Consider the following 25,020-nt stretch of genomic DNA (forward strand, 5'->3'; position numbering starts at 1 on the left):
CACCTGAGAAAGCAAGCGCTGATTTCTCCTTTATGCTACACTTTTAGGGTCCTGCCTTGGTCTGTCCCCTTTGCCCCCTCACATCTTTGCTTGTGGTAATTTGCTTCACTGCTACACTGCTGAAAATCACTGCAGTGGTTTCTTCTAATGCTTATTTCTAAGTAAACACCTCTGTTTTTAAAAGACATTCCTGATCTAAGGAAGATCTGAATTTACACTCGCGTATGGCATGCCTAGATAGCATCCAAAAGCTTTACTCAGCCTGCTGAATATATAATAAATTACTACCATGATGCAAACACAAGTACTTGCACATTCTGTCTCTATTATGACAGAACACAAACACCACTTAATGCAGCAGCTGTAATGCTGAGACAAATGTTGTCTATGCTGAGACATTAAATCTCCTGATTTTTCCTCCCATGATGGTTTCTATTTGTTACGGACTTTTTGGAGAGGTTCTAGGACATGTGTAATACACATATAAGCAGCAAAATTAGATTATTTGGAAGGAAAAACAAGGCATTTCCAAGTGATCTTATTTTAAAAGGCAGAGGAGTTATAAATGTTTACTTTCCAGCACACTGCACATTTTCTGAGCCTTGATCTCAGTTGTTTGATTGGGATCAAGAATAAATGGGGAGTATTCCTCAAGATCCAGTTTTGCACAGAGTCTACTCCTGAACAGAAGGCCACACCATTTTTGAAAGCTGATTAATAACATTTGTTGGCAATCCATTGAACAGAGGAGGAGGCCCTGCCCTTGGTACTGTTTATTTAGAACAGGGTAAAAAACCAGATCCTTCTCCAGATTTCACAGTTGTAGATGGAGCAACTCTGCTGTTTTGAAATCATCACATGACTTTTTTAGAGTTCACACAAACATGCCACAGTTGCAAAAACATGTTTGTGTCAGCCTGGAGTCAGACCTGCCCTTCTTGCTCCACACTCCAGCAAGTTTTCCCTTCTGATTTCATGCCTGGGATTTTCAGAAGAGCCTGAGGTGTTTCAGTGCTCAAGCACCACTGACTTACAGCTGAGGTCTGTCTGAAAATCCTCCTGCAGTCTCCTACTCTCCTGTATGAATGAACAAAGGAGTAAAAGATGGGGTTCGACTTTCATCAGTGTTTTTTTACCATTTCTTTTGATACCTGTTACCTTAGGGTCTAATTCAAAGCCTGTTGATATTACAGAGAGCAATTTCACCAGGGTTGCTCTCAGGCCTCCACCTGCACAAGGTGAAATGCCCAGCCTCAGTCACAGAACTTCCACAAGACAATAACAGGATTCAGGAATTGCTGCCAAGGAAAACTGTTACCAGCTACTGCCTGTGCTGTGGAAACAGTCTTATTGATATTGGACAAGTCCTCCACATCCTGATGTGGTTTGACTTTCTAGTGACCCCTCTTCCTCCCAAATGTGGTAGATATACAGAACATCAATGCCTTCTCTAGCTTTAAAAAAACCCCAAAACACACACAAAATGATCAGAAAAAAAAAAAAAAAAGACAAATAGTTACAAACTTTTGCTGGTAAGATGAATACCAGAGTTAGACATGACGGACAAAACAGTGATAAAATATTAACGGCTTGCTGTGTTTTTTTGACCTTGATAGCCTCTTGAAAAGATGTAGGTACGTTACACATTGTTAAATTCAAGGTGGAAGCAATAGAGAAAATACCAGAGAAAGCAGCTGAACACAGCCTCAGAACATCTGAGTTAGAAGACACTTGATTACCTCACCTGCAATTTTTGGTTCTCTAACTAGTTTTCTACAAAGTACAGTATGCCTTTCTTTCATGGGGAGGAGCAGCTCTTGTTCAGGCACAACAAGGAGCCCAGGCTGTGTCCCAGCTGGAGCCAGGGAGGTTTACAAGCACAGAACACAAACTCTTCCTGACAGCCAGCTCCTCCTTGGGTGCATGCCTGACACACACACATGGGGAGGAGCTGCTGATGCTCCTGCTGCTGGAGCAGTGTGGGGCTCCCTGCTCTGCAAAGCGGCTGCAAGGCTCCTCCTGAGAACTTTGGGGCGCAAACATAAGATTTGTCAGACACTAATGATATACCGTCAGGAAATTCCTGCCACGAAACACGTATTTCCTTTTGTCAAAACCAAAAGGTATCACTTTTTAAAACCAGCAGCAAGCTCTTCATTTTCCAGTAAAACATCTGTGGCCCTTTCTGAAGGATGGACCAAGTCCACAAGGGCTGCAGATATACTTTGGTCAATCATTTTGCTTATGTAGTTTGTCTTTTGATTTCTTTAATAGAAGGAAGTGATATAAAGTGATATACCAACTGAAAGATATTTACAAAACAGTATAAAATAAGCTACTGTGGGATCATGGGGACATGTGACGTTTCCTAAGGACATACTGTAGTAGAGGTAGGTGAAAAAGGGGAGATGATTCTGTAACCTTCAAATATCCCAGGATCCTCCATTCACTAGTTTCTCTTCTTTTGCATTACTTTATTTTACATTTTTGCAGACACAGAGGGCTTATAACAACTTGAATGCTTACTTTCTTTGACATATTAAGACCACCTTACTATTCTTTAAAGCAGTGCACATCTTCATTTGGTCCAAACAGGCAGATTCTGCCCATAATTAGAGACTGAACGCAAGTACATTGAAGCCTTTGCTTCTCTCTGTCTGGGCAGACCTGACACCAGCACGCCAACAACGGCTTCCTCAAACCTCTTTGAAAGGAGCTCCCACCACCACAGGTTAGCACTTCTTCAGCAAGCACTGTTTGAAGGCTGAGGGTCTCTGGGAGAGCAGACATCCCTTGGCCAGTTTGCCGTGCCCGTCCTTGCACTGCACAGTCCTGGTGTGCCAGCCCGTGTCGCACGTTCGAGAGCAGGAGAGCCAGGGCCCCGTCACCCAGCGGGGCTGCGCGGCCGCCGCTGTCACTCTGCTGCCACCACCGCCGCTGCTGGGCACGGAGTTTGGCAGCTGGGCCTGTTTCTTTGGCACGAAGAAGCTGTAGCGCACGTCCACGGGCTGCGTGGGGTCGGTGGCCAGGATCTGCACGATCAGGATCTCCTTGGTGGCCGCGTGGCCCATGGCGTGCAGGAAGTCATCCTTGTGGCTCCAGCCGCTGTAGTTCATGACGGTGCCGTTGATGTCGATGATGGTTTCCGACGTGGAGATCATGTATTTCCCGTTCACCAGGTACTCTCCGTTCTTCTTCTTCAGGGCCAGGTAGGCCGTGAACCTGCTCTGGTCCTTGCTCTTGAACTGCCGCACCTTGATGTGGGTCGCCCCCTCCGGGATCTTCACCACGTCCGTGTAGCCCTTGCTGAAGGGAGGGAAAGAAGGGAGAGTCTCACTGCAATGCCTCACAAAGCCACTGGCATGACACAGAATTGACCACGCTGGAACAGATCTTTGAGCCCAGCCTATGGACAACACCACCTTGTTTCCTTTCAGCCCAAGCCACCTGGATTTGCCCTGAGATTAATTTGACCAGGTTCCACTCTTGGCCTGCTGTGTTGTTCTTCATGTTCTCTGAGAAGTTTCTCCTGCACTTCTTGCAGATTGCTTAATCTTTAGCTTTAGGGACAGCTTGACGTGGGTCAGATACCAGAGGAATGAAAAATAACAGATAGCTTATAGATTTCAGCAAAGGGTGGGAGATATGAAATACGATGCACGCGCTGCCTGCCAAGGAAAAGATAATGAGATCTGCATTGGTTACAGCTGTTTCTTGCTGTCTTTGCTATAATGATGATTAAGGAAAGCACGAGCAGAGGAACAGCTGGGTAGAGGTACCTTGGGAACATTTAAAAATAAGCTTGATCACCGAGAAAAAATTTGTTTACTTTGAAACTTATAAAGCCAAAGATTAATCGTCAAGTGTCTAATAAGAGGGGCACCTAAAGGCTTAATTTGTGCTATCATGGAGTTCTCTGCTACTTATGAACTATCTTAACTGGGATTGAGAAAAAGAGATTAAACTCTTTTACCAAAAGTGACAAGCATTCAAAATCTGCAAGTGTGCTGGAATTTATCACTATCTCAAGTATGTTATTTTAACTTTACTGATATAGAAAAAATTTAAAGGCTTTACATAGCTGTAAGCTACCAGCTGGACTTTGGGGATGTGTTTTCATTCCTAAGCCTGTGACAAAGCTACCCTAAAAGTACATCATATCTGAAAGGTTTAATGAGAAAATAAATTAAAAATACATAAAAGTGATGGCATCTCCTTTGGGATTGTTAAAGAACAGACTGCTAATTTTGAGAGCTTTTGGCTGCACAAGTAGACACTGAACATATTACAGATGAAACATCTGTGCTGATCCCCTGCTATTTCCAGCAGTTATGGGACAATGACTTAAGACTCCACTGATTTAGCACCTCCATAAAGCTGGAGGAATATGGTGTGAATCTCAGGCTGGGGACTCTGCTCTACAGCACTGCACAAATACTTTTACACAAGAGTTGCCAGAATAAGTCAGTTCAAACATGTCATTAAAGTTACAAAATCATTTGTTCGAAACCTACAAGCAGTCCTGGAGAATTCAAGTTGTCTGCACAAAGAGCTGTAATGCTCCATCTGCATAGAGAAATGTGCAGATTTAATTCCCCTCTTTCCCAACTTCTGATAATTTGGCTTTAAAGCTTTTAAAACAAAAATCTAAGGAAGCAAATTTCCCAGAAGTTTGTGTTTTGCCTGTTAAAAAAAAAAAATAAAAAGCACAAATGAATGTTGTTATGGCAATTGTCTGCAATGGGGACATATTAGTTTTGCCTTGTACATTTCAATTTCCTTGTACATTTAATGTACAGATTGTTAAAGTTTATAATGGACAGCAACAAGGGACCTGCCATTTTTCAGTGGAAGAAAGACAATTTTCCTACCAGCACTTTCAAACAAAATTGTAAAAACAGTTTACAGACAATTAAGATTTCACTACTTTAATCGAGGGTTTATTTTAACGTCAATTACTCAAAGAGAAGAAAAGAGAAGAATTGCCTCAAACAACTTTTCCCGGAAAAATAGATCAGCATTTATTTAAAAATAAATCCAATCAAAATGATATTAGAACATAACTTTACCCTCTGGCCAGTCTCATGATACTTAAAGGCATGATTTGAGGAGTAAGATGGTAACTTTGCAGGGATAATTATAATAAATCTCTCCATTTCCCTATGACACAAATCTGGTCTCCCTGAAATTCATGGAGCCCCTCTAACACTTTTCCTGGAGCTTGATCATTACCAAATCACATGAAATACATCTTCCACTGTCATCTTCATTTAGACATTCCCAGACATGCAAATATTTACAAATTGGAAAAGATTTGGTTTATATAATTACTAATTTGGTTGGAAAACCATTCTTTTTGGCAGAGATGTTTTGGCATCGTTAGGTGAGCAATCATTGGTTTACCAGGAAGAAGATTAGTTATGTTTATTTTTAGAATAAATTCACTCGCCAAGCCATTCTGACTGCTATTAATCAGTCTGTTGAAATGTATAGAATAAAAGATCATTTCAGGAGTTAGATTTCAACTTCTGGTAGCTTTCAACATGCTATGTAAGAAGATATAAAATCCAAGTTCATGTATAAAAGACACTTAATGCAGTCACTGATTCTGAGTAGAAATTGTCAACTAAAAGTTTCTATGTGTAGATCAGTCCTTTAAGACCTTGGAATCTGTATAAATGATGATTAAAAATCTCACTTTTTTATGAATCTTAAGAACTGAAGAGGGAAAAACATTAGTTGACAGAAAGTATTTACTTGAGATTGATCTATCAGTACTGCCCGCAGCATGGTGAAGGAAAACCATGGCAGGAGTTCCTTTTATTTCACTTATATTAAGTTTTATTACAGTTAAAAGGTGAACTCTGACAGAAAAATGGCTCTTGGATAACTCCTTATAAATATTTTGACTTTAAAAAATCCATCTGGAGATTGCTATTATGCCAGTGGACATGAAGGGATATAGTCATGAGTAAGCCTGTGTATGATACTTCTGATATCTCATCAATTTACCTGAACTCCACACATACTCAGCAGTGGGAAAAGGGAATCTTTTGGCCTTAATCTCTCTCAGCTATCAAGGAAGGTGTTTACAGCTGTCTGCTTCTCTGCACTTCTAATACAAGGAATGTGTGCCACAAAATCAGGTGAGATGTCCTCAGTGCCACTCAAAATAGATGAGATGAAAAAGCATTCTCAGGGTGTAACTTGCTAATCCAGCAACAAGTGGGAAATGCAAAATCTCTGGGAGATGCAGATAATTCTGATCCCAACAACTTCCTGATTCACTTCTCTTTTCCTTTTCCTGGGTTCTCTAGGAACCACAGTCCATCTGACACAGCAAGATTTGCAAGTGGCATTATTCCTGTTGACGCTCACCTGCTTCACTGGCACTACGTGTCAGAAATGAGCTGGGTGCAGTTTTTGCCAGCTGATGCTTTGCCAGTTTCAGGATAATACTAGGAGCCAGATGTGCACATCTGGAAAGTGCGATAAGCTACAAGCAGTGTGTTGTTTTTTTTTCCCCACGCAAAAGCAAATTGCATGTAGAGACAGAAAGCAAGCAGGACATGGCAGAGGAATAACTATTTGCACAACAAGCTGCATTGGCTGTTGGGATCAGTACCTCTTTTTGGTGAAGGTTCCCATGACTTTAGTGCAGCTGGAGTTGTCTCCTCCACACACCCCACACTTGTCATACTGGAGCTTGGAGCCGATTATGCCGTCACAGCCCGTTCGGATGCACTTCCCTCGGACACACACTGAGTTGCTGTAGGGTCGACACTCTGTGCCATCAGTGACCTGGGCAAGCAAATAAAACTTGCTTCAAACTGCCACAGAAATTTGTGGGTTTCGACCCAGCCAGCAAAACCCAGTTCCTTATATAAATCACCAACTCAGAGCAGGTCAGACCAGACTGAGCTTCTCTAATATTGATGGTAAAAAAAGCAGATGAAATTTAGCAAAAGGACAAAAGCAAGGACAGCTAACTTTCAGTTCGGAATGCATCTGATAGAACAAACTGACCACAAGTCACATCTGTACCACTAATAACCCTATGCTAATTGGTTCTTTAGGAGTTAGTCTGGACTCCTTAAACATGGTTCAGGATTAGACTTACTATTTTCTCCTAATACTCTTTCTCTTCCAGAAAACCCCATAATGACAAAAAACTCTATGCAGAAAGCCCTTTATCCACTACTGAAAAGAAACTAGTGCAGAGAGGCCCATATTTTTCATGCATTCAAATACTGAGATGTGGAAAAACTTATTTCATTTTAGAGGCCAGTTCTGGCCTTAAGGTACAACCACTGGATCGAACCATTAAATCTGATCACACAGTTAAGTATTTGAATCATATTATTAACTTCTTTTCTCTGGTTGTAGGGAAAGATTTCTGAAATTCAGGAAATTCTAAACTGGAGCATGAAACCCTGACTGGAGCTGCCATTACCTTCTGAGAAAATACCACATAATAACCGGTTCCTTTGGCTCGGCAGGTCAGCTTGCAGACGTCTCCAGGCAGGACTCCAGCATACTTGGGGACCCATTCCACAAAAGTCTTGACCCCCTTTGCATCAGACTGATAGCCATTCCTTGCTTCACACTGCTCTTGTCGAAAGGATTTAGCTGTGGAATTATTCACATCATTAGTGGCTATTTCAGACCACGCTGCAAATATCATTACGTCCATCTATTATTCCCATTTCTTTCCTGTATCATTTTCAAGTTACATCACACCACTTCTTTACTTAGAACTTAGGCCTTCCAATCCCTCGACTGTTTTAGCTTGGAAATCCCTCCATGGCATAACAAGCATTAAAGGCCTGAAGTCCGACGTTTCATTTTAGGGGACTGACGTTTTTTCGCTCAAGCATCCTTTCTCCAAGTTTGTCATCCAGGGCAAGGTGTGGGTGAAGAATTAGAATACTGTACTAACGACGAGTGTCTTGCCTTGATAAAGACGTTTTGGGGAGGCTACAGAGAGCCTTTGCTGAGTGGTTTCAGGGCAGACAATGAGTATTTGGTGCCTGCCAAGGGAGGGCTGGAGAGCAGGGCACTCACCGTTGGCGGGGCAGGGAGTGACGTTGCAGGAGCGGTAGATGGCCCGCTTGCCTGTGCAGTACCTCCCGTTGTTCCTGGGGGCTGGGTTGTTGCAGTGGCGATAGGCAAACTGAACTCCTCCCCCACAGGTCCGGGAGCACTGTCCCCAGGGCCCCCAGGAGCCCCAGTTGCCATGGCTTGAAGCCTGAAAAACACACGGAACAGCACGGGGTGAGTTTGTCATCCGAGGGTGAATGGAGCTGTTGCCTCAAAGTCACTGCTGATGCTTTCCTCAACTGAAGGCGATTCCTTCAGTTGGCCGTTCAGGGATAACAGGTCTTAGGAACCTCCTTTCTCCCAGCAAAGTTGATTTCTTTCATTTGCACACTGACGACATCTAATTTGCACTGTGGGTGCAGAGCCAATGCTGGGCCTTGCTCCACACAGCTGCGTTCAGCCTCTTCAAGGAACACACCCACAGTTTCATGGGCTGCTCTCTTTATTTTTTGCTATTCCTACCAAAAAGGCCCCTCAAACTGGCTCCAAGGGGTTCAACTCCCAGAACGTATCCATACTGCTAATCTGAGATTAATTAAATCCAAATATTGTGATGTGTAGGTATTGCTTGGAATTACTGGCAAGAGATGGAGTTCCCAACTCTGCTACATTGGCTATAGTATTGCGATATCAAGTAGAAGTATACAAATCCATTTAAAAAAGTACTATAAAGGCTGTAGCTTGACTTGAATGGTTCCCATAGTTTGCAAATATTTTCACAAAGGTCTACAAGTCCACATATCTTCTGTGTGTGTAACAGAAGGGGCTACTGTCAAACCAGGGAATTTAGAATATCTGAACTGTGCAGCTGACAGCTCATGAGCCTGGAGATTCTCTGTCACTGGAGGCACAAACTTTCCTGATCCAGAAGTTATATTTTGATTAATTTCATCTACCATTTTCTTAATTAGAAGTAGAGCCCTGGGGCCTTTCAGATGAGGGGTGTTAAGTTAAATGTGGAGATGTGGTTTGTCTTCCTTTCTGTGCCAAGTCAGAAAGCCATGTCCTGATAACTGTCATTTACTGAATGGGCAAATCACCTCTTCCGAAAGGATGTTCCCAGTTTTCCAGGAATGCAGGCTTTCCTCAAAGAGGAAAATACACTTCCTAGGCCTCAGCAACACTTCCTCAGCAGCAATAACACCCCGATTATGTGGTAAACAACCAAGGCAGCTCCCAATCTGACATCCATGCAGCCCTTTTCGCTCCCACAAAAATCAGCACCTTTCCCAACACCCCTCGGCGCCACGGCCGCTAACTTACCGAGTAGTACTTTTTCTTGGTTTTGTCCACACATTTCCCCTGGAGGCAGATCCTGCCCTTGCCACAGGGGGTTCCCTCCACAGCGGGCAGCTTCTTGGTGAGGCAGACCATCTGTCCCTGGCGCACCACGGCGCACCAGAGGCGCGAGCACACGTCCATGCCGGGGCACACCGTGTACTCGGCGCCGAACGCCAGCTTGCACTGCCGGATGGCGTCGTACGTCTGCCCCGGCAGCTCCTCGGGGCCCACGATCTGCTTCCTGGGCTGGTCCAGCAGGCAGTTCCCTGGAAGAGCAAGCCAAGCTGCTGTTTACTAGGTTATTTGCTGTCATTTCCCAGTCTTCCCTGCAGTGCTGCAAAGTCGTTAGGGTGACAGTGAACCTCCTTCAAAGGATGGTGATGTGAAGACTCTGAGGTGAAATCAGGTTTTCTCGAGGTCAGACTGCTGCCACTGTGTTCTGACCCCACTGCTGGGCTGCCTGCTCCCAGCCTGAGGTGTAAATGAGTTTTACCCAAGTCCTTTCAATCCTTTTTCGGCCTTTCAATCCTTTACGCAAAATTTGGAACACATTCCATGCTATTTATTGGTTTGTGATTTAAGGAGCGAGCAAGACTCACGTAAGCAAGACTCAAAGTTGTCATTTGAGTTTTAAATCAGGCCATCAGAAATAGTAAAGCTTCTAAAAGGATGCCAAAAAAATCAAAAAGCACAGACTTGTGGCCAGTGAGTCCAAAAAACCCAAACAAAACAGATCGAAAAATAAAAAATTTCTACCAGGCCAAAGGAAAAATATAAGCTGTGTATCAAAATTAATGTTGGCACTAAAGCTGGATTGCCCTTTTCTTCTAAGGAGTGATGCTTGGCTTCTTACAGAACTAGTTTGAAAAGGGTTACCCATTTTATACAAGAACCTATAAATAGCAGGAAGAAAAAACTGCATGAATGTAAAGATTTGTATGTATGTTTTAAGGCTTGCAGTGGTCAAGATTTGTCTAGCACACTCTAAAAATGAGAATTCACACATAGGTTCTAGGTATCTTCTGATAGCTGGGGTTTTTTACTATTGAAAACCTCACTTGTTGACATGCAGAACTATTTATTTAGTGTAACCTCTTTTACACTTCATGAAAGGGCTATGTGGTCTGGGCAAGCTTCACTCATCCTCGGCCAAAATAACTCACCACAATTTACCTCACTTTGGAATCCACACCAGTGTTCTTCACTTGCACCATGGCTGAAAAAAGCCTATCTATAAAACCCTCACTATTTACACAAAATGGAATAGAATCTCAAGCTATGCCAGGGAGTTTAAGCAAACCAAATACCCCACTTCTCAATAGCTTGAGTTTCCCTTCCAAAACACACATTTGCTGCCACTGCTCTTCTAAAGACTAATGCCAATTAGCCGAATTAGCCAAAAATTCTTTCTGCATGATGACTTGCAACCAAAAACTCGGTCTTGTTAAACCTGTTCCATTTGCTGACCCTGATTTACCCTAGCCTTGTATTTAATCTGGATTATGCTGAATTTTTAATGTAGACAAGGTGTGCCAATGCTAGCTGTCATGAGATAATTAAAAATACCCTGGGTTGTTGTAGTGTAAAATATTAAAGATGTGATGAAGATTAAGGAAGTACCAATCTTTTTTCCTAAAGTTTCTGGACATAATCTGCAAAAGTTCTGGCAAAAATACACCTTGTAAAAGTAAATAACAGTGGAAATCCTCTTTCATATACCTTGTGAGGAGGGAGGAAAGCACTGAAATGTGAGGGCAATGATGGGAAGGCTGTTAGTATTATATGTTAGTATTCAGTATTATGCCCTGCTTTTGTGCCTATACTGAAGTTTATCAAACTCTCCAAGTAGAGCTGTTTTTCAGTATTTTAAAACACCACAATAAAACTTCATTTCGACTGGAAATACAAATTTAGAGAAAAAGGAAAGAAAAGTCTCCTCCTTGCACATACTTACCTGTCAATCATTTTAGTTAAAACCCACTGTATGTGAGTAACAAACAGGTTTCACAAGCTTATACAGCAAATATAGCACTTTTTTCCCTTCAGAACACGGGGGAATGAGATCCAAACCTCTCCTTAACTGAGGAAAGTTGTGTAATTTCTACAAAGCCAGGTGCACCAGCTGATCTCACATCATAAATTCAGAACTGAAGATCGGGAAGGCCCTAAGGCCCCCACAGGAAAAAACCCCATCTTTCTATGGGCAGACTGTAGCAGTGTCTGTGTTTGGACAGGTTGCAGTGAATTGCAGGTGTTTTTACCACCAGCTGGTCCAACCTCCTGCTTGTCGTGGTCAGGAAGGACAGAGTGGGCCCTTGGTGGGAGGGCATTCAATTCTGCATTACATTTCAACATCCAGAGCATATACATACTGCTATTCTTTTTTTTTTTTTTTTTTTTTTTTGGTCCTGGGCACCAAAGAACATCTTTGTGCCCTGGAATAGAGCAACATTGTTGGCTGATGACAGTGCTAATTAAGCCATGTCATTATCTCTCTCAATGCTGTGTGTAATATATCTTGGGGGAAAATAAAGGCAGAACAAGATCCGTGCAGGAAGCAGATAAGCAGGATATAAATTAATTAAAACACAAACAGTCCTTGTTCCAGGTTGCACAGAGCACTGGGACGGAACACAGTGAGTCCCAAGCAACCATCCCACGGCCTGGTGGTTGGCATGACAATAAAAGCAATTAGTACCTTTGGAAAGGCTTTGCTAAAAGCAGATGGATATGAATGTCACTCTCCTCTCTGGACACAAACCCAGCCTTTTCTTCCTAAATGTCAAATTGTTGTCAGGGTCATCTCATGAGTGTAAAACACATGGTGATACCATGACAGAGCTGTTTATTGTTCTCAGAGCAAGCCCCAGGAGACAGGGAATCAGCACCTTGATCCTCCCCAGCCCCCTGGCTGACCTTGGAGGACACTGCTGTTGGGATTTACTCAGCTGACTTCATGTTATGCTGGTGTCTGCAGTGCACTCAGCTGTCAGGTGTCCCACTGCTGAGGAAAATGAATTCATGGTGTCACTCAGCACCCCTCATGCACCCAGTGCTGCTGAGGCCACTGATTTGTCAAATCAAGTTTTCAAATCATTTGAAGTCAAATCATTGACTTCTATTTTGATTTCGTGGATGGTGTTTGTATTCTGTTAGGACAGATCTGTCTTTTAAAATAAATAACTGAGAAATTATAAATTCCTACAGAAAAGAAGACTGTTACTTAGAAAAGTAACAGTCTCAAGGGCTGATCCATCAAGAAAAGAGATTCCTTAAATATTATGTATTTGAAATCACACCAATTGCATCAGTATTAAAAACAATTCCCAGAGCACTATGGACCTACTTGATGAGAGATTCCAATTTTGTATGAATAATTTCATCCTATCAATAACTCTTGAAGACCACACACCTAAATGACAGCTACTCATGAACTGAGGAGAAAACAGTTCCCTACACTCTCTGAGAGGTCATTCACCAATGGTGGGAGAGTTACCTCAGTAACTCAAAAGAGAAAGTTCTCTTCATTTGTGGAAACTAATTTGGTAATATTAAATCAATGCCAGAGCAATATGGACCATAAAACAGGATAGTACAGATTAATGAATGTAATAAAATTGAGAGAAAAAATTAAGTCATTCAGAGAAAAATATTTCAGAGAGCACTGAAATAAGCCGACAAAATATTTAAAAGCAAACCTTTACACTGAGCAGACACGCCATACCTTTTATCCATAAGCATTTTGGTTACCATAACAACTTGATCCATTCACTCAATTATGTCATTTTTATTTCAGCATTTTGGAATTTGAGTGGTTTCTTTAATAATTGCAGTTGCTTTGGGAGCACAACAAAGACTTCAAAATTCACTAAAGAGCGAAGACTGTGCTTTCTTAATTCTGCTTTCGGAAAACAAGATTTTTGTCCTTATTCCCCAAGGGGTAAATGTCACATTTAGCAAATAAGCTGCCATAAAAATGTTGTAATTAAAAAATACAGAGTCACAGTAACAAGTATCATGCAGCTGGCACAGGGAGTGATAACACATACCGTGGCCATCATCAAAGAATTCTGTGATAGTGGCTGAGGTGCACTTGGACCAGGGTTTTGAAGCATCAATGCTGGTCAGAATGGAGGACATCAGGCGCTTGTCTTCCATGGAGCCAAAGTTCTCCTCACAGAACTTGGAGTCATCATGGGAAAGCCCAAGCAAGTGACCTGTGGAAATGAAACAAAGAAATAAAATTATATGACTTTCCTGAGGTCACCAGCTGGAGCTTACAGTCATGTGAGGGATGGGAACTGTCGTCATTTATATTTATCAACAGTGACTTTTTACTGTTTTTCCAAATCACCTTCAGCAAGAAGAACTTTGTGAAAATGTTCTGCAACTGCCAGAAAGGTGCCACATATTTTTAAACAGCTAAAATTAAAAGTATTTATGATGCAACTAAACGAAGGATAGAAGAATGAATGGGAATAAGGCTGCAGAGAGCTGAACTTAATGCTCAAAATGTTCAACCTCAGCCAGAAGCTGATTAATAAGACATGCAGGGCTTAACCAAGAGTGCTTTAACAACAGGGACAAGACCACCCATCAAAGGCACTGCAGAAAAAAAGCCCTGAAAAGGCACATTCTGCAAGATTTGGCTTTTTCTTTCTTCAGGTAAGTAAAACCATTTTTGTTTGGCAATACTTCCTATCCAAGGCCAGCTAATGCTGTTTTCATGCTGCACTAAGACACTGAACATCAGGAGGTACTTGTCAAGTTTCAACCTGATACAGCACCACATATGAAGACTTGCTCTGAAGAGATGCCAAGAGCTTTGTTTCATTTCAGACAAATGCTGGTGTTGAGCAAAACAATTCACTGCTAAGACTATTATTTCAAACTGAGGGATTTCTCTGACAGAATAACCAAATAATCAGTGCATCTCTTCTAACCTACAGAGCAAATTCTCTGGAAGTGGGCTGGGCATTTAATACATTGTATTTACATTGCATTTACTGACCCAAGACTTCTCACAGTTGTAGAAATTACCTCACTGCAGAATGTTTGTGAAATAAGGCAATGAGGGTCTCTCGGTGGAAAAGGAGTTTCATTTATAAGTCTTTGCCCTGGTACTGAACAGCCCTGGGTGACTAAAAAAAGCTGGAGCACTGATCCAAAGAGTTTGGCTGAGCAGCATCCCGTGGCACTCAGCACTGCTTCAGTCTGGGATATGAATGACAGCTGGGTGCACACCAGCAACTCGAGAATGTAGTTTTTCAGAGTGCTCAGCATTTTATGGCACCATTCAGAACTACCCAGAGCTGTGTGACATGAAGCTTTCAGTGTGGCATGGCAGAACTGCACTTTGTCACAGCCTCTGGTGCTGCTCTGCAGCAGTTCACCCATGTAGGATCAGTTCTGTACTCCAGACAAATCCCTTATTGCATAACTGCACTTCACTCTTCAGAAATGTTCATTTTCTGCTAAGGACATCCCATGTAAGTACATAATTAAACAACACTGCACATATTCACAGGCCTGTTAATGCTTCTGCAGCTTGGGCTGATCTCGAGTTCCTCTGCTACCTATGACATATTTATTTTTTCTCCTTCAGAGAGACAAATAATAAAATATCCTTTGGGTATGAGGAAGCTTGCAGGTAAATTTCAAGCTCTTCACTTTGAGCAGAAAGACTGAGAATTTCTTCATTACACTGTTGCAATTTAGCCTCCCTCCTCAGAAAAAGGCTGGACAGCCTCTGTGGAGAATTTCAGAGTAAATAAATAAAATGAAATGCTTCTCAGGCCACTGTTCAGCACAGAACATTTCATCCCAAATAGTTTGGCAAAAGCAGAGGAATCTGAAACAGGGTCATCTCCTGGAAAGTGTCAGGCTACTGAATTCACCTTTAATTAGAGAGCAGCATAACTTCTCTGCTTTACAGTGATAAGTGGGGTGAGCTGAGGACACACCTCATTAGCAGCGTCTACTTTGTCATATTAAATCAGGCCATTGTTCCAGTGCATGACAAGAACTAAGTCACTTACTTGGCAGCCTTCAGCCTTTTGGAGGAGAAGCCTCCCAAAGTATTTGTGAATCTCCCTTGTTATGTTTAAAATTATCAAAAATAATTTTAAAACCCCATCATGACAAGGAAAGAAGCAGTAAGTAGTGAATAATATCCAAAATATTTAATTCTGATTGTCAGTACTTGGGCTTCTAAATTAGCCACCAGTGATGTTAGCCAGGATAATAGCATTAAATATATGGATTTTAGCTCTCCATACTGATTTGCCAGTTCACTTTGCACACAAATGTCCTAGGGTGACAAACACATTGACTTACCAACACTGTGAATGCAACTCTCCAAGGATTTTATGGAGCTAAAATTCCTAATTCTTACTGCAACCTAAATTTCTCCCTGTCCTAACTTTGCCTTTTAAGGCACTCTGACCAAACTTAGAGTTGATTAAAGCATATGACAAACTCACAACGATGCTGAAATCTGGTTTTGCATTTCATTAAAAAGAATCAAAATTCAAAATACCACAGGGCTGTGTAATCTCTAAATACTGCCTAGGTAAATTTGGCTCTTTTTAGCACAGAAGTGAGAACAACAAAGTCCTGTAACACCTGCAACCTTCATCCTTTTGCATCCAAAAATTAAGGGAGGGACACTTCCCTTCCTACTTGAACAAACCCCTCCCATGCATAACCCTGCTGATGTTATTACATGACATTAGGGTGGTTTCTGGCATTTTGTGGTGGGAAGCAGAAGCATCTCTGCATGGAAGTAGAGCTCCGGAGAAAGCTCTGGACAGAAGCAAAGACTCGAGGAACACAAACCTTACAAAGAAGGCTTTTAAAAAGCATGCCAATTTTAGCCCCACCCCATTTTGCACGAGTACGAACGTCAAACCAGGCTGTTGAAGAAAAAGAAAAGGCTCCCAGCAGCTGTGTAAAATGATGACTGATTGAGAATGGGTTTGTAGATCCTCTGCTGTTTTCTACTTAATGAAGCATCTTACTGGTGCTGACAGTTCCCACTGAGTGAAAATGACATAATACAATTTTACCAGCAGGATGGTGTTTAGTTAAGTTATGCTGCAGGAATGCACGAGATGGGGAAGGGAACAGATGGAGGGGAGGCAAGGCTTGCCCCTTTTGTAGCCAAGGAGGAGGTGGCCTGCTTGTAAATCCATCTCAAACCCCAAAAAAGACCAACGACTGAAATGGAGTGACATCCTCCCCTCACACCTTTCCCTGCTGAAGGCCAACACCTGCTCCAGCCCAATGGGAAATAACACCTGCAGTGGGATCAAAAACCATCCCTACACCCTGCGGGAATGAGGGGTATATCCCTAATATGAGGTGGGAATACTTCAGAGAAATGATGACAAGTCAGTTAAAACTTTCATCCTCTCTGAGGATCAGGACACAAGAGGCCTGCAGGGAAAGCAGGAGTGCACCAGAGCTGTGCAGCAGCTCTGATTCTCAGGAACACTGGGAAGCAAACCAGAATCACAGAATATCCTGAGCTGGAAGGAACCCACCAGGATCATCCAAGTCATCCTGGCCCTGCACAGGACAGCCCCAAGTCTGAATATTTCTGGTTTTTCTTAATATACAGTTCTAGGCTATCTGCAGAGGTTCTTGAGTGAACAGCACGCAAACTTTCTCTACCACCACACATTTTTCATGAGTATTTCAAGCATTAGAAACAAGAAAACAGAAAATATACACAACGTACAGCAAACCAAATCCAGGTTTTGCTAAAGCACAAACCAAGATGGGTCTCCTGGACAAAAACCACTAATCCCTGAGCTTGGGCAGCATGTCAGAGAGCAGCTCTTGCACGCCATCTGACCACAGGACATGTGCAAGGTGACACAGCAGGCTAGAAAATGCTGCAGGCATCACTGCAATTTGTTTTCTTAGAGAGGCTCAGCTCAGATGAAGCACGTGTTTGCCAGTGAGATCATGCCTTTCACCTAATTTCCAGTTGGGACAACTGGGGAGCAAGGGAAGGTCAGGAGATGTGCCCCAAGCTACCCTGTGAGTCAGTGGCTCTCACAGGATCAGGGCTCAGGAAGCTCCTGGCTCAAGATTCCTTGGGCTAATCACCAGCATCAGCCTCCTGCTCTCCCCTTGGCTAAACAAAGATTGCATGTGGGAGCTCTGTCAAAATAAAACCATTTCTTCTGGCATGGGCTGCTTTTCTAACTCCTGTGAGTATCTGACTCCTTAAGAACTTCATGCTGGTATCACTCAGGAATCCTCTTGAAGTCATGAAGTCATGTTAAGCAGTAACAATTAATAAAGCTGCTGGTTTTGTTAATAAACAGAAGTGATTTGAATTACACAAGCTTACCAAAAAATGCATAGAATATCAAACTAGTAATTCCTCTTCTTTTTATTCTTGACCTTTCCTTCCAGTTTTCTTTTCTTTGACTGCTATCAGTCACTTATGAAAGAAAAAGGATTAAAAAATAATCTCTATCTTTTAAATCTTCAGCCCAGAGGCAGTTTTTAGTATTTCTGTCTTAAAAGAGTTCTTCAGACTCAATGAAACAATAGTCTGGAGTGCAGCTTCTTCTCAGGAGCAGACATTTAAAAAAAAATCCCCAATCAGACATTCAGCCACCAGTGCTGCAGACTTTACACAAAACAAACCTGTGCTGAGCTGGTTTGTGGTATGTAACAGACTCGGGGGAGATCACAGACACATCACCCCTGTCAGATAGGCAATTCCCAGGCAAGAGTGTGCCCAGGCAATGTGGGCCACTGTGTCCACACAGACCTTATTAACAATCATTAAAAAGATGTGGCCTTGGAGGTCCACCCTGCACTAATTAATGGGGCATTCTGGTGATGAAGCAGGAGATGGTGACACCTACTTCACACCTGTTCAACTCAAGAGGAACTTGGAAAGAACATAACTCACAGCAGCTGATGGTAAAGGAATGAACTCTGTGGGAGCACACAGTGCAAGAATGTAAAAACTGCATTGCCTGCTGCACCAGAAGCTTCCCCCGACAAAACCTACATGATTGTATTGGTACTATCTCCCTGCCAAGGAGGAAAGCAATCCTTACTTTACCCTGCAGTCTGCAAAGCTGGAGGCTCAGGCTGAATGCTGAACTTCTTTTAGGATCATAAAGTCAGGGATCACTTAGGTTGGAAAAGACCCTTGAGCACAACCATAAACCTAACACTGCCAAATCCACCACTAAACCGTGTCTGTAACGTATTTTTTGATAATGACTGCTGTGAAATATTAGGCAAAACAGAGTTTTACAGTTTGCTTTAAGCACCACGTCTGCTGCAGGTGGAACGATGATATATTTTATATAACATTACAAGTTAATAAAAATATTGCTGGGCAAGCCAAGAATTTTTATTCAAAATTTTAACCAGCAACCTTTTAGACAGCTGATGTTTGCTTTTTGAGGCATTAGCTTAATTTTCTGCCCCACCTTCAGCTCTTATGAAGAAGGCTTAGCTTTGTCTGCCCACCTTTTCTCTTCATCAAAAGGGATATGTTCATGAAGGCTTAATTTGAGAGCTGTTGCAAGCAAAAGTTAAGACAGAACTTTGAAAAAAGGTTCAAAGACGAGGAATCAAGCAATTTTCCTGATGCATGTCAGCAGAGAAGACTTGGATGAGTGTACTCTCTGGGTTTTTTGTTGTTGTTGTTGTTTTAAAAAAGCAAATCTGTCTAATTATGATTACCTGGATATTTGCCTAAACTTCATCTGTCATGAAGGAAACATGAGACTCACAACCTCCACTGTTTTTCTCCTGTGGCTGTGAGACTCAGTGCCCTTGGCAATGTATCCCCCTTGAAATGAAAGGCTGCAGGAGATTTGTAGCTGTCAGGTCTGAAGCTTGTCTTTATCTGCTTTATCTTGACAGCCTTGAAATCAAAGGGCTGCATGTTCAGCAGAACATGGCAAAGAAAAGATTGCTGTATTTAGTTACTTTTGAGTGTACACAAAATGAGCACATGTGGTAAAACAAGGAGTGGGAGTATTTTCTGACTCTTCTGCGGACATCAAAAGACTCCTGTAAGCATCACACACGTTGTTCTCAGTTTCATTTGTTACTGAAGAAGTCAGAATCAGAGTCTGCTGTAAGTTAGACATGGTATTCCCTCCTCAGTGGCCTGCAGCTCAAACACAGCTCAGGCTCTGAACAAACAGCTCCAATCCACTCAGAGTTCATGGCAGTCTGATGTATTTCAGTGAGTCCAGATGCCAAGAGCAATACCTCACTTCTAAAATGGCTTTTTGACAGAAAATGATCCTCTCTAATACATTTTGCTGGTGGAGCTGGTGACACTTTTGTCCTCAGTGATGACAGAGGCCACATAATGATGCCATGCTGGAAAAGATTTGGTATCAAACTCGTTATTGAATATATGAAGAAAATTCCTGGCTGTGAGGGTGGTGAGGCCCTGGCACAGAAAAGCTGTGGCTGCCCTATCCCTGGAAGTGTCCAAGGCCAGCTTGAAGCAACCTGGAATAGTGGAAGGTGGCCCTGCCCATGGCCGGGGGCAGAACTGGATCATTTTTTAAGGCCCCTTCCAACCCAAACCATTCCATGATTTTCTAGTTTTGGTTTCTGTGCAGTCCCTTGGTTTCAGGCCTTACACAGCCCAGCTGTGGAGGATGTTAACTCCTCATAACCACAGAAAACGATGCTGAGCAGAGACCTTGAAAAGGCATCTCTGCCCTGGGGCAGGATCAGCATCCCCTGAGCCACAGCTGCTTTAGCCAGCTGGCTCCTGGGAACCTCCAGAATGGAGCCTCCCCAAGCACTTCAGTCCTGCCCTCCACTGTCCTGCTTAGATCATTTTGGCTAATGCTGAAAGCAAATCCCCCCTGCTGCTATTTCAAGCCATTACCCCTTGTGCTGTCCCAGGTGGACATGGGGAATGATTTACTATGCAAATTTTTGCTGCAATTTTTAAACATATTTGAAGGCTGCTTTTATCCTGTCCTTTGGCCTTCCCTCCCCAAAAGTCACATGTGAAAGATAAAAGGAAAGTAATGAACAAAGGTTTAATTAGTCCCACGTAGCAATGCTAAAGCTATAGCCTAAAAATAAAATACTTGGAAAGAACATCAGTAAACCATATTACTCAGGAGGACAGAAGGAGTAACTGCATGCCAGAGCGTTTGTGTAACAGAGGAGCAGCAACATTGCAAAAGGTCAAATGAACATTATCACTGAGAGGAAAGGCTGTATTGCCTCCTTTTAAAACAGTAAGTTTCTCAAGATTGATGGAAAGAACAAAGATAGATATAACTGAAGTTGTTAGACTCATGTAACTCCCACTGACCTGAACTGGAGCTTTGCCTGCTTGAAGGCTTCAGGAAGGATGCTTTTGTATTTAAGGACCAGATCAAAACTCAGGAGACTCAAGATCAAAACTCAAGTTTAATTCTTGGCTTTCCCTGGGATTCCCTTTGTGATTAGGGGAAACTTCCTCTTGATAAAACAAGCAGTAGCTCCACTTAGATCCCCTGGAGCTCTTCTCATTTTGCTTTTGCAGATGGCAAACTGCTTAGGGTGGTGTTATGGCTGTGCCAAAGCACAGTGGGACTCCAGCACAAACTTCTGACCATGACTCAAAACACAGCACCAAACTGCAAAACATGGATATATTCCATCACAAAATATGTCAAATGGAATTCCAAATGATTGACTGTGCCTGTTGGTGATGCTGGATCATGCTGACCTTGACTTGTTTACAATCCAGCCCTGTGAAAGTAACCAATCTCTGATCCACAAGTCCAGAGTGTTAAGAGTGCAAATCTCATTCGTTTTGCTTCCTGATGGTTATTTTGGTAAGGGATGCACAGAGAAGCAATGTAGTGCTGCCCTATGAAAAACATTAAATAACTGTTGAGATTATGAGCAATCTCAGGCTCTTTAATGCTCTCCTCCACATGTCCCCAAGAAGCAGGAAAGTGCGTGAAGCAAGGAAACATAACTTTTTGCAGACAATAGGCTGCTGATACCAAAGGCCTGGAGAATGCCTACATTCTGTGCCTAAGCTCAGACTGCTCTGCAGAGCTGTGGAGGTGTAGTTAAAGGAGCTGCTAGAAGTAAGAAAAAGGCATCCATATGCCACAACATGGTGAGGAATTTATGACTGCAGGCAAGAATCCAGGAGGTTATTTTTGTGAAAATGAACCTACTGCTGTCCCAACTGACACCAGCAAGTCCCCTGCTAGAAAATAACCAGATATGGATTTACTGTTGGTGGCTGGATGTCTTGGCAGGCTGTGATTTCAAATTAACATTTATGGTATTAGCATCACTCTCCTGTAATCTGAGGAGAAACTGGATTATCACATTCAAAGTTACAAGGGTTTTTTTCTGTTTTTTTTTGTTGCATTATCCTTTTTTTTTTTTTTTTTTTTTTTTTTTTTTTTTTTTTTTAATTTGACATTGGAGACAAGTTATTACTGATTTTCCTACATACAAGTAGGACAAAATTCAGGTCCTACCTTATCAAACTTTATATAAAGATCTCCACCTCTTATTGCCAGCTAATCAGTTGTACCAAGAATTTGGTTTCATCTATTCCTTCCTGTGCTCTCCTTTACAGGCCTGTGGAGGTTTTGCCTGTTGCTGCTCATTCATTTTCTCTCCCCCTCAAAAACCACTGGTCAAAATCCATCTATTTTATCTGAAAGAAATAAAACAAACATCTCACACGTGATGTGGCAGACACCCTGGCAGCAGATGCAGCAGGTTTGTCCTGCAGCAGAGCTGCTTTTTGGCTTGCTGTGCACCAACCCAACCTGAGTCCCCGGGCTATGCATCCTCCTGTTGGGCTGAGCTGCAGTTCAATTGACTTTGGTTGCCTTCCAGAGAAAGAATCTGAGCCTGGAAAATGCTCTTGGATCCTTCAGGAGGGAAGCAAGAGCGTTCCGATCCCCTGGAAGTCACAGTGAGCACACTCTGAGGATCAAGGCCATGCTGAAGATGCTGCCTGCATCTCCTCCCTGTGCACAAAAACCTCTGAGAGTGACTCTGCTTTCACCCAGTGGCTCACCCTGATCTCCCAACTGACAGAAAATCACATCTTTGGCTCAGAACGTCCCCTCTGACTGAGGAAATGAGCCACTGTAAAATTAAAGCTACACCCTTGCCCACAGGGCAGGGGGAACTTGGAGATTTCTGGGTTTAGGAAGAAATCTGGTCTCCAAATAAAATAAAGCAAGGTTTTCTCCAAAGTGCTTAACTAAAGGGTATCTATGCCACGCTTTTATTTTTCATCCTTTTTTGACCTTTGATTTAAGTACTCAAGCAATTTTAGCTGTGTTTTCCTCTTAGCTTCTCCCACTTCAGGCCACACACACAAAGATCATTCTGTGACTTGACATCCCTCCTTTCTTAAAAACTTCTGGTGAGGAGGAAAAAAAGAGGATGTTATTTTAAACAGCCTCAAACTAGAGGTTTTATATCCATTAGGGTTCTTATTTATTCATTGCAATCCATGCCTTTTTTACATTGAAAATTATAGTTTTTAGAGATTCCTGTAAATGCCTAGGTATGAAAATGGCCTTTCTCCAAAATGTGCTTCTCGATCACTAAAAATAATTCACTTTTGCATATATTTTCTCTGTGTGGAATTCAAGGTAACAATGTGAACATTTGCTGCTCATCCCTATCTTTACTGATCTGTGCTCTTTCATTCATAATGTACCTAAAAATGTACTTACTGCTGATAAAAGGGCAGGAAAGACATTGCTCTCCTCTTCACGCACCAGATCCATCAGCAAGAGGGTTCCTCACCCAACCCTGCTCCCTGACCCTCAGCAGAGACATCACTTCTGGGTGCAAGGGACACAAGCAGTGTCCCCAGCACTTGGAGTCACAGGCTAAGGTTGCCATTTAACACATCCCAGGTTTGTGACGGCTCATTCACAGCACCCACAGCCACACCCCATGTGATTCTGTCTTTTTACACTGCTGTAGCTCCCCCTAAATGCACTGAATTAGTGATTCCAGAGGAGTTTTTCTTTTGTTGCGACATTATTGCTTCTAAAATAAAATTCCTGCTTTGGGGACTCATCCTGCCCCAGTATTTCACGTTTTCATGCAACTCCGGATCACTTCTCCAGCCACTACTGATGTCATTCCTTTGCAGAGCTGTAAGAGGAGCAGGGTTAGGATCACTTGCCACTGAAGAGTCAGGTCATTTTCCATCCTTGGTGACCTCTGTTTCCTCAGCCATATGTGAAAGGCACTCAGATCTCAGGCTCTACCTGCAAGCTCCTTGAAAATGGAACCACTGCAATGATACTCCCAAAGCAAACTTTACTTTGGTTTGGCACGAGGTACAAGGCAATTCAGCAGCTGGCCTCTCTGTGAAAGTTCTCCTTTCCTTGTTATTTCCTTCCAAGAATATTAAAAAAAAAAAAGAAAAGAAAAAGAACATTCTCCACTTTCAAATTGCTGTTCACTCCCCAGAGTGAACAGCCCTTATAGCAAATGTATTTCCAGTGAACACAGTTCACAGAAGATCAGTAAATTAAACATGACCAAGATGGCAGCAGTCTCTCTGAAGGGATATATCAGGACAGAAGTAATATCCCAGAATACAAACTTTCTTCTGTCACTAATTCTATCTTAAACCCTTCTGAAGGGTACATGCAAGGCTCCTGATTTAATTGCTGTCCACTGAGGTGGAAACTGAAACAAAGCTAAACAGGTTTTCTGACCAAACCTTTATCACCTAAATCACTCTTTCACTTATTATGGGATTCCTAAAGGTGGAATTTCTGTAAACTTACAAAGATACTAGAATGATGTGGGATTTTTGCCACAAAAGCTTTTCTCTGCAGGTAATACAAGAAAATAAAAAAAACATTCCTAACAGTAGCACATGCAACAAGTTGAAAAATGTGACTTATTTTCCAATAAATAAGCGCATGCAAAATACGCCAGATGGGACACAAGCTTTCTCAGGAGGGCCATGCATTGACATCTCTGGGCAGTAGCAGCAGCCTTTGAATTTTCACTTCAACTGCTGCTTAGAAAGGCCACTGTCAGGGAGGAAACACCTACTGTGCGCCTTCCCCTGCCTTCTGATCCCTTATTAGTTAACCCCGAAGTGCATATGTACACAGACCTAATCCCCAGGCGGGGCTCGGGGCCGGGGGAAATCTGGAATTAATTGCGGGGTATTTTGGTTCCTAATGCAGCTGTTGTGAGTGTTTGGCTTGGCAGGGGAACAGAAAAGGCACTGCATACCAATTTCGTGAGCCACCGTAAAAGCTGCGTGGAGGCCGTCGTCTTCAATCACGGCGCAGCTGCGCTCCGGGGAGCAGATGGTCCCAACGTCTGCCATTCCCAGGGTATCACAGGAATGATGCCCACATAAATCCTGCACCGGGAAGGGGAAAAGAAATAATAAAAAAAAAAAATTAGGACAAAAAAAAAATCATTAAAGTGGATTTTTACACCCAGAGGTAACAACCGGTTAAAATCGCCTTCGTCGATGGCAGGACTTGCATGAAAATATCAGTGTAAAGTCCCAGCTAAAGATGTTGAAAGCCAATCCCTGGTAAGGTCAGTGGACCAGTATTCTCATGGACTTTAACAGGTTTTGGATGTATTCTGCAGCTA

At 42.5% G+C, this 25,020-nt stretch overlaps 1 protein-coding gene across 1 annotated transcript in view; it reads right to left on the bottom strand.

Moving 5' to 3' along the window:
* Nucleotides 1-2,526: 2,526 nt before the first annotated feature.
* The window catches only part of ADAMTS5 (ADAM metallopeptidase with thrombospondin type 1 motif 5), a 32,806-nt gene continuing 10,312 nt past the window's right edge, over nt 2,527-25,020 (bottom strand). Inside the window, exons 2-8 of the mRNA XM_066340803.1 lie at nt 24,646-24,778; nt 13,431-13,598; nt 9,364-9,647; nt 8,065-8,248; nt 7,454-7,629; nt 6,626-6,801; nt 2,527-3,306 (exon numbers count right to left, since the gene is read on the bottom strand). Coding sequence (XP_066196900.1) covers nt 2,733-3,306; nt 6,626-6,801; nt 7,454-7,629; nt 8,065-8,248; nt 9,364-9,647; nt 13,431-13,598; nt 24,646-24,778 — 1,695 coding nt within the window. The 3' untranslated portion in view covers nt 2,527-2,732. The remainder of the gene's footprint in view (nt 3,307-6,625; nt 6,802-7,453; nt 7,630-8,064; nt 8,249-9,363; nt 9,648-13,430; nt 13,599-24,645; nt 24,779-25,020) is intronic.

The sequence above is a fragment of the Sylvia atricapilla genome, chromosome 2, assembly GCF_009819655.1.
Source record: "Sylvia atricapilla isolate bSylAtr1 chromosome 2, bSylAtr1.pri, whole genome shotgun sequence".
Taxonomy (NCBI): Eukaryota; Metazoa; Chordata; class Aves; order Passeriformes; family Sylviidae; genus Sylvia; species Sylvia atricapilla.